This window comes from Podarcis bocagei (genome assembly GCF_964188305.1).
Source record: "Podarcis bocagei genome assembly, chromosome: 13".
Taxonomy (NCBI): Eukaryota; Metazoa; Chordata; class Lepidosauria; order Squamata; family Lacertidae; genus Podarcis; species Podarcis bocagei.
Window position 1 is genome coordinate 15768802 of NC_138138.1, and position 10173 is coordinate 15778974.

The following is a 10173-nucleotide window of genomic DNA, read 5'->3' on the forward strand; positions in this document are numbered from 1 at the left end:
TCTGGTCAGGGCCATGCAGTGTCTGTTCTGCCACCTGGAAATAAAATTTAAGGCTACCGCTGCCAGGCTCCCACAATCTGCTCCAGAAACTGGAATCTGGCCTTTGACCGTGAAGAATCAACCCATATCATACATTTATCTGCAGAGATAGTCAGAATATGGCGGAAGGTAGAGGCCGGGTTGGGCAATAACTGGCCTCACTTTCTGACGGTATCCCCCCTATCAAAAGAGCCGGATTCTTTGCCACAACGTTTTTTCCTGTGGCAGGGAGTTCCACAGCTCAGCTTTCCTCAAGTTAAGCACAGGCATTTGCTCTGGGGGCATTGTGACTCAGCAGAATTTTCTGAGCCAGAGGCTCTAAATGGAGGAGACCTTTTCTAATTTTCTCCTCCCACGCTTATATGCCTCTCAAAGTAATTTTTTTTCTCATCTCCCGTGATTTCTTCTCCCATTCTCCTTTCATCCTCTACCTTATTATGTCTCTCCCCGCCCCCCTGCAAAATGCCTACGTTTCTTTCCTCCCTCGTCCTTTTATGTTCACTTCTTCCTCCTATAACAGCTTTCGCCTCGTCATCTTCCTTTCTATTCCCGGTTTGTTTTAAGTAACGATTAATTTGTATCTATTCTTATTATATATTAACTTTTCGTCTCTTTCTAATTCCCTTCAACACCTCCTCCAGACCTTTCCCTTCAGAGGAAGGAAGCAAGCCTTCCTTCTGGCCTCTTCAACGAACATCTCCATCTCCCGGCCACCTCTAACCAGTATGCAAGGAATTTTTGGTGCTGGCGTTGGTCCAAGCAAGAGCCTAGCGAGCAGGGCAGACAAGCGAGGGGGCAACAGGCACTGAGACCCACCTGAAAGTGGCCCAAGGCCCACTGGTGAGTCCTGATCACCACACTGATAATCACCACCCACTAGTGTGCTTTTGGAGCGATAGGTGTGGCCTGCATAAAAATATAAAGAGCCGGCTTGTTGGAGCACATCAAAGGCCCAAGGAACCCAGTGTGCTGTCTCCAAGAGTGGGCAGCGAAAAACTCACAAGCCTGGCGTGGGTGGAGGAAAAACTGCATAATACCACACTAATATACAGACATACAATGGTACCTCGGGTTAAGTACTTAATTCGTTCCGGAGGTCCGTTCTTAACCTGAAACTGTTCTTAACCTGAAGCACCACTTTAGCTAATGGGGCCTCCTGCTGCCACCGCACCGCTGGAGCATGATTTCTGTTCTCATCCGGAAGCAAAGTTCTTAACCTGAGGCACTATTTCTGGGTTAGCGGAGTCTGTAACCTGAAGCATCTGTAACCTGAAGCGTATGTAACCCAAGTTACCACTGTATACACACACACCTGCCACTTTGAGGACAGTTGTTCAATAACTGGGATATAAATGGGAAAGTAACTTTAAAAGTAAATAAGTGAGGTATTGAAAGAAATTGGAGAAAACCAGTGCTATTTTTCTAGGGAGGGGGAAAGGTGCTGGAACTTATCATGACAAGGAAGTCCTTAATCCTCAGCAGTCATGATTATAATTGGCCCCAACAAACCTACTAAATAGGTGGCATGATCTGAGTTCAGTAGCATATTCAAGGCAGGCAAAAAGTCAGGGTGCATAGCTGGGCCTGTGAGAGCTACAGCCTGGGAACAATTCTGAGGGGCAGACCTCCAACATTTCCCCAATGAAAATAGGGATGTCCCTATTTATTTAATAATAATACTGGGATGTCCTAATGAAAATAGGGGTGTCCCTATTTATTTAATAATAGTAATAATAATAATGTAATATGTTTGTACCCCATCTATCTGGCTAGGTTCCCCCAGCCACACTGGGCGGCTTCCAACATATATTAAAAACAAAACATTAAAACATTTTTTTAAAAAAAACTTCTAAAGGTTGTAGATTTACTTATCTTACTGGGCTCAGGAACTGCATAACTCCATACCCTCCAACATTTCTCCAATGAAAATAGGGACGTCCTAAGGAAAAGCGGGATATCCCGGGATCAAATCAGAAATCGGGATGGCATCTATAAGTCTGGGACTGTCCCTGGACAATAGGGACACTTGGAGGGGCTAAGAGAGGAGAGCCACATTTCAGAGATTTCAGGAAAAGATGAAACACACAACAAACAATACCTATTATTCCCGTTTTACCATTCCATGCGAGACCTCGCTTCAAGGAACCATGAGCACAGCAGAAGGCTCCAGGTATCCAAAAACTGTGTGCCATAAAGGGATCTGGAATTTTTCACCCTCTCCCCTGATTCAACAGGTCCATAGGCTGAATCCCATTTCTGCACATGGGTTGCTGTCACTGGACATGGATGCATAAACCTAACAGATCAAGGTTGCCAGCTTTTCGAAACAACCTCCGTAGTTGCGCTTTTAACAGCAGCTCGCTTAGCACCCAGTACAGCTCATTATCTCCAAGCTATGAAAACGTTTCACAGGCGATTTCTGCACATATTCAAGGCACACCTAGGCGGTCTGTTGGCTCTCCCTGGGCAGTTTGTAACCCTAGATAAAGTTGTGTTTGCAGAGGTCCCAGATGCGAAACACTAAATTCTCCACCGTCAGCTCTGCCTGAATCTACCTAGACCATAGCTGTCAACTGTCCCTTATTTGTCGGGAAAGTCCCTTATCCCAGCGCCGTGTCCCGCTGCTGTCCCTTATTGATGATGTCCCTTAAATTTCCCGGGTTTCAAAGGAAGCAGCTCCTCTCCCTCCCTGCCTGCCTGCCGGCCAGGGAGGAGGGAGGCTCCAACTGCGTTGCTTGGCTGTGTTGCTCACCCAATAAGGAGTCTAAGAATGACTGGGGGGTGGAGCTTGCATGCCTTGTGCCAATCAAATTGGCCGCATTGCCTGGGGACTCGCCTTTGCTCAGCGCTTCCCAGCAGAGAGGTGACGGTGGTTTCCCTTGCTGCATCCCCTTTGCCGGGTTGCTGCGCTGTGGGAACCACTGCTTGAGGCTTCGTTGGGCTGCTGGTTGACTAAAATCCCTTATTTTGGCTGCTGATCCCTTATTTTCAAGGCTGCTGGTCCCTTATTTTCAAATCTGTAAGTTGACAGCTATGACCTAGACTGAGCTCCTACACACCAAGTTGGCTTTACTCTTGCTACGAACCAAGAAATCCTTGGCAAAGGATTGGCAGGGGGTTGGACTCGATGGCCCTTGTGGTCTCTTCCAACTCTATGATGGGCACATGGGATGCCAAACTAGTAGTGCCCTGGAAACACCCAGAGACAGGCTCTTTGGAAGGCCCAGCAAGGCGGAGACCCCATGTTCCCTTTCAGGAACAAAAGACCTGAAAGCAAGCGGCAGGAGGGAGGGGGATTGTTCTCTAGAAGAGTTCAGCTGTCTGCTTGGCGTTCCTTCCCCCTGCAAAGAGGGAACGGCCTGTCCAAGCAGGAGCCAGGCCAAATTTCAGGGAGCCAAAAAGTAGCAGCCTATCAGGAAAAGACTTTCTGTTCTGCTGTCAAGATATACCGATAGAACAGCCCCTAAAGCCAGAGACCAGGAGCAAGTTTTGAAAAGCAGGAACTGTCTCTGAAAAAAAAACCTGGGCTGATTTTGCTTTGTAATTTATTTGGAACAATCGGAGGGGGGCAGTGCGGTGGATTTTAATAGCCTTCAACTGAAAATGTTTACAGGGCATTCATGTTTTTATTGCATCTCATGGCCCATAGGAGGCTGGTCACTGTTATTCCCATTTTACAGAAAGATAACCAAGATACAGTGGTACCTCGGGTTACATACGCTTCAGGTTACATATGCTTCAGGTTACAGACTCCGCTAACCCAGAAATAGTGCTTCAGGTTAAGAACTTTGATTCAGGATAAGAACAGAAATCGTGCTTTGGCAGCACGGCAGCAGCAGGAGTCCCCATTAGCTAAAGTGGTGCTTCAGGTTAAGAACAGTTTCAAGTTAAGAATGGACCTCCAGAACGAATTAAGTACTTAACCCAAGGTACCACTGTAATCCCACTGCAGAGCAGAGGGAAGACTTCTCCCAGATCTAAATCCAACTATTGAGCCCCAGAAGGACCACTCTGTCTCTGTGCAGGATATGTCCTGGCCAGCAAGGGTTGCCACAGCCACACAGAATAACTGTCAAAGGCCATTGGTAGGTTTGACAATGTTTCGGGCTGCAGTTCTGAACATGCTGACAAGCCACTAAGTCCCACTGAACTAGCAGAGACTTATTTCTGAGTAAGCATGGTTAGGACTGCACTATCAGTACATCTTACTTCCTTTAAAGTTACTCCAAGGCTGGTGGCTGACTGGACCTGGTGTGGGAAAACGCATGTGGTTCAATAACAAGAGCTGAAATCTGACCTGGACTGAACCATTGCTTCTGCCGTGGCGCCATTGCCTTGGGCAAGCTGCAATTATCCAACCTCAGTTTCTCCGTCTGTAACATGGGCGTTTAGGAAGCGTGACTTTCACAGGCTGATCAGCTGGTTTGGAATTTTATTTCCTGCCTACACCTTTGTCCTGGCGATCTTAAGTAAGGTTGCACAAGGGATGTTTTGGGCAATCAGCAGCAGATTGTGCAAGAGCAGTATTCGCTGCATTCAGACAAGAGTACTTTGCATGCTCTCAGCTTTCCTGCACATTAATTAAAACATGCCTTCTAAAAAAAACCTGGGTTTTTAAGCTGAAGAGGAGAAGCAAGCCTTCGGTTTTTAAAAGACCAAATATGCTGAATCTAACCTCCTACTCAGTTTATCCCTATTGTCTGATGCAAGTTCCTGTGGTGGAAAACCCAGCGGCTGATATTCTGTTGCATGGCCTCTCAAATTGGGTTTGATTATAACATCCCAGGCTCGCAGGACTGTTCTGCGATGATGGAGGAAAGTAAAGAACGCTCAGCGTGTTAAAACTGCATTTAAAATAACATTCAATCAAAAGGGGGCTTTGGTTTTAGCAAGGTTTTGTTTCCTCTGCATTCGCATACCATTTTTGCCTGAGCAGCCGAGGTGCATAAAGGAAGGCCTCTACCCATAACGCCCTTTCTTGAAGAACCGTCAGTCCAGATCTCACAGGAAGCTGTTTTATTCTGAGTCAGGCCATGGGCCCATCTACCTTAGTGATGTCTACTCGAGCTGGCAGCAGCACTCCAGGGTTCCAGCCTTTCCTAGCCCTACCTGAAAAATGCCAGCGATTGGGAAAACAACAACAACCCCAGGCCTTTTTACATGCAAAGCAGGTACTCTGCTACCACAATCGTGCCTTGTGTGGAAGCAAGGGCTGGGCGGAGCCAGGGCTGCTGGCTTTCCAAGGTTTAGCTCAGTTGCAAATGCTGCCCCTGTTGTTTAAATCCGAAGGCCCGCAGGATTTAGAAATGCACAAAGCAACGCGGAAGGTGAAGGGGCCTCTGACCATGTGCAGAGTGCAGCTGCCTCTTCCACCACCATCCCGACTTTCCCATGCTCCTAAACATCTGGGACATTAGGGGCGTGCTTCCACGTCATGCAATAAGGCTTGAAGGTCTGAACCTTCCTGGATTAACCCCTCCCCATCTTCCCTTGCATCTCAGCTGTCAGAAACAGGAGTATCTGGCTAATAAATACCCTCTACTTTAATCTGCTGCAACTCACATAGATCTTCTACAGAGGAAGCAGCAGCAGCAGCAACAACAACATGAAGAAGAGCCCAGGCTGCCAAGTCTTTAACCACTAGTCCACACAGCCTTCCCAGGCCTCCTATTACATCATTTGATCTAACGGGAGAGCTGGCGTTGTCCCTTTAAGACGGAACTCGTTTCCGACTTCGGTTTGTTTACAACTCCCTCCACACGGCTCAGTCACCGTCATAGGTTAACGCAGCGTGCGTTTCTTTAAACAATGAAGTGTCCTTCCGCCAGCAGGAGCTTCCTACCAACCTCTCTCATCCAGATCCTTTTCTCCACCCAATGACATCTCTTCTCTTTCCAAATACTCGACCTGTTACTGAAATTCCGCGGTCTTAAGTCGCTGAGCTGTTACGGAATCTTCTTAATCTTCAAAAATAGCCTCGAACTACTTTTTGGGCAGTACCATTTTTTTTCCTACGGGGAGAATCATCAATCTTTTTTCCACCACCCCCATTACGAAAGATAAATATTATAAGGTGACATTCCTCTTAATATGTGCTCCGTGAGGACCATTTGAAGCTGTTCGGCCCCCGGGGGAGATTTTAACCCCCGCGTAAACTGATGGTATATTCCATTTCCCACCGCCTCCACCGCCTCCTACTATCCACCTCTAATTGGCTAAGCCACGAATGAAAGGCGTCCAGTATAGCCATTCATGCCTTAGTTGTTTAGCAGTCCTATCAGAGAGCGTCTCGTTCTTCGTCCAACCCTACCCAATGGTTGATTGGCTGACGAACGCCGTCACGCCGCAGTTCTGGGAATCGTAGTCGTTGTGGCTAGAGCGAACTGTGCAATCGATCGGAAAGGGAAACCACAAATCCCGAGATACCTTGGGACAAGGGATCTGAGAGGCAGCTGCGCACTCCGACGTGGGGGCTGGCTCGTTTATATAAGGCGAGGCGGCAAGCGGGGAGTAGCAGTTGAGAGCAGAAGGCGCTCGAGTAAGGGAAGAAAGAGGCCTGTGGAGGGGCGGGGCCAACTGCGAGGGGGTGGGTGTTCGAACGTTGGGTGTGCGTGGAGAAGTTAACCCCTTCCCGGCTGACTTCGCAATTTGCTGTCTAAGGTGGAGCTCTCTTTTAACCCTTTCGATGCCGTGCTGGGATAGTTTTTTTAATTGTTGAAAGCTTGGGCCGGATTTTCTTCTTCTCCTCGAGCTGATTACTTGGATCTGAACTGGTGAGAGGAAGGAATAACACTTGGCATCGGGACAGCTCTTAACTCCTGCGGTGCTGGAACTGGATCCCCTTTAACCCGTAAGTGCCTGGATTGAGACAGTTTAACTCTTCGTTGCCTGCAGCTTAACCCCTCAAATTGCCTTTTTAATCTCTAGGATTTTGTTTACCCCCCCAACTTATTATTATCGTTTGCAAGTTGCTCTCAAGGGGGCATAGTTATTCTTGTTGCCTTGGGTCCTGTGCTAACTCATATCTCTCTCCATCCCCAACTTTTGTGTTTCCAGATGTGCAGAGCTCCTATGCAGCTGTTGATGTGAAGAGACAGGGTGTCAGCTGGTGGGAGAACTGGTTCTTCAGCCCCTGGCCGACACCGCGAGGGTAATGCAGGCCTAAAGGCCTTCGACGACAAGACTGCTGCTGATCTCCTTCTGCAAGGGTTAACAGTGGCAACTTGCGAGAACCGGATCTGAAGTGGCCCGTGAGGACTGCAAGGGGTTATAAATGAAGGCCAGCGCGTGAAGGGTTAAGGGCCTTTGTTTCCTGCCAACTTTGAAAGCTGGCCGCCACAACAGCAGGACCTAAAGAGTTAAAGACAGTTGCAGGTTTGAAGGAGGAAGAGGAGGGAGCCAGCCCCTTTGGACTGAGAACAGCAGCACCCGAAATCCAAATCTTGGCTTGCCGACAATGGCTGACGCTGCCCTCTCTGCCAGCCAGCAGCAACCCAATGGCAAAACTTCTTCCTTCTCCCCCTGCAGGGATGCCAGTAGTGGAGAGGGGCCCTTTTTGGTGTCTCCACCCGCCAGCCGAGAAGTGCTCCAAGGAGAAGCGATGGACGGTAGGTGGCAGCCGAGAGAGACCAAGCAGCAGAGTGGCAGCCTGATGAGCGGAGGCGAAGAAGCGTGTCTTGATGCAGAACATGCGGTTCCTCCGGTTGGGAGAAGTTTGGGTGCCTCAGAGGGAGCCAACAGCGGTGAGGTTGAGGACGAGAACTGTGGCGCACCTGCGGACGTCCAAAAGCCATGTGATGGAGAGCAGCTCGGCTTGCAGTGCCAAGCCTACTCCGGGCCTGTTGGCCAGAGGTTCAGGCCCCAAGCTGAAGGCGACGAGGAGGAGAAGCTGGTCAAGAAGAAGCACAGGAGACGTCCTTCCAAGAAGAAGAGGCACTGGAAACCTTACTACAAGCTCAGCTGGGAGGAGAAGAAGAAGTTTGATGAGAAGCAGAGCCAACGGGCCTCCAGGCTGCGGGCAGAGATGTTCGCAAAGGGGCAGCCCGTCGCCCCGTACAACACCACGCAGTTCTTGATGGAGGACCACGACCAGGAAGAACCAGACTTGAAGACCGGCCTTTTCCCCAAGAAGACTGCCGCCAAGTCAGAGGACACCAGCGAGGAAGACTTCTTCGTGGAGGAGGAAGGCGGTGGCAGCGATGGGATGGGAGGCGACGGCAGCGAGTTTCTCCAGAAGGACTTCTCGGAGACCTACGAGAAGTACCATGTCGAGAGCCTCCAGAACATGAGCAAGCAGGAGTTGATCACAGAGTACCTGGAGCTGGAGAAGTGTCTCTCCAAGATGGAGGAAGAGAACAACCGCCTGCGGATGGAGAACAAGAAATTCTTGGGGGACTCGACGGAAGACCCCCGGGTAAGTCAGCTAGAGGAGGAACTGGGCAGGTTGAGAGCTGAGAACCAAAAACTCTTGAAAGAGAACGAACTCAGCAGACAACAAGAGAAAGCTTTTCCCAAATTGGGAGAGTGATGGAACGGGGGAGATTTTTATTTTCTAAGGACTTGTGGAATGGGACAGAAACCCCCCAACCCCCCCCCCCCGAAATCAGAATGCAAGAAGTTATTTCCATTTTGTGGGTGCGTGTGTGTGTGTATGTATATACATATATATATAGATTATGAATATATATATATATATCTATATATATATGACAATGGACCTTTTCTTTTTTTGGTGATTTAATCAGAATAAATTCAAAACCTCATACTGTTTTTGAAGATAGCTCTAATGTAGTGTGTGCTCTTTCTTTAAATTATGTGTAATCAAAGGGGTCTCTGAGTGGGGTTCTTTTAAAACAGAACAGAACAATATCCAGCATTCATGGGAGAACGTTTTTTTTTTTTTGCAAAACTGCATCTGACTTGTTAAAACTATTATTTTGAGTGTCTTCTAAAGGGAAGACTAGTTGTGGGTGGAGGGAGAAGTGGCGAGGAGTTGTAAAAGGAAAACACAGTCACATTGTGACAAAAAGATATACAGATTCATGCTAAGAGTTCTAATAAACTGAAGGACATGTCAGCGTAATGATTCTGGTGTGGTTTCTAGAAAAATAATTCAAGATATTCTCCCTAGGTGGAGAATATTGTGAATCATTTTTCCAGGTGACATTTGGATGCCATTATTTAAAGTTTTAATGGGAAATTAATTGGGACAGGCCGTTTTAAGCCATTGTTTTGGCTTCCTAATATAGAAGACACATTAGTTGTTAGATCACCCTTAACATTGCCTTAGTACCTTACAATCGTTTCCTTTACCATATGTGCTGTCAAAGCAAACTGTTTCTCGCCTGTTTGGTTGGGTTACTATTGTTCCAATTTTTACAGTTGGAGAAAAGAGGTTTGGGGTAAGGGGAGGTGTGATTTGTCCAAGGCAATACAGAAGAAGTCCAAGATAGGAGGTGGAGCTCAGAACCAAATATTGAATCAAATGTTGGAAGTGTTTATTATGAATATTGTTTATGGAGATACAGCCAACATCCTACCACTTTAATAGTAGTCATGGCATTATGAGCTGGAAGGAATGACATGTCGCCTTTTTAAAAAGGTCAAATAGCCCATTCTGGGTTAAATCGAAAGCAGAAGATCACGCCTGTTTCTGGGGCCCCGAGAGATCACAAGAGAATTTGGGTGTGGTCAGAGACGTTTCATTACAGAAGTGTTTTGGTTTGCTTTTCATGCTCAGCCACAAAAGGATTTTCCCCTCGGGCCAGGATTTGTGTGCATGCTCAGTTGTTTGCTTGCACTTGCTCATGTAAGTTGGCTCACTTGCTTGAGCCAGCTGCACACTGCAGTTAAGCCTATGGACAGTAACTTGATTGCCGGGTGTCCTGTTTGTTCCTCTCTCGCCCGTAGCAAGAGGGTTGCATGCGGCCGATGTGATTGTACGCACGGCTGTGATTGTACGCACACTTGCTTGGGGAGTGCGAGTTGGTTGGAATTCGATAAACACAGGGAGGATGCAAAGTCCCTTCTGTGGTTGTGACTATGTCAAGAAGTGGTGTTCGGGATTACAGTGGTACCTCGGGTTGCATACGCTTCAGGTTACAGACGCTTCAGGTTACAGACTCCACTAATCCA

The 10173-nt window shown here is 47.8% G+C and overlaps 1 protein-coding gene across 2 annotated transcripts; it reads left to right on the forward strand.

The window, feature by feature from the left end:
• Positions 1-6551: 6551 nt before the first annotated feature.
• On the forward strand, positions 6552-9121 carry HEXIM1 (HEXIM P-TEFb complex subunit 1). 2 transcript variants are annotated; one of them, XM_081166753.1, is made up of 2 exons: positions 6552-6889; positions 7096-9121. In XM_081166753.1, the coding sequence occupies exon 2, from the start codon at positions 7496-7498 to the stop codon at positions 8564-8566; it is 1071 nt and encodes a 356-aa protein (XP_081022879.1). In that variant the 5' UTR covers positions 6552-6889; positions 7096-7495; the 3' UTR covers positions 8567-9121. The 2 variants fall into 2 exon arrangements, with proteins under 2 accessions (XP_081022879.1, XP_081022880.1); XM_081166754.1 differs by having other exon boundaries at positions 7567-9121.
• Positions 9122-10173: the final 1052 nt, after the last annotated feature.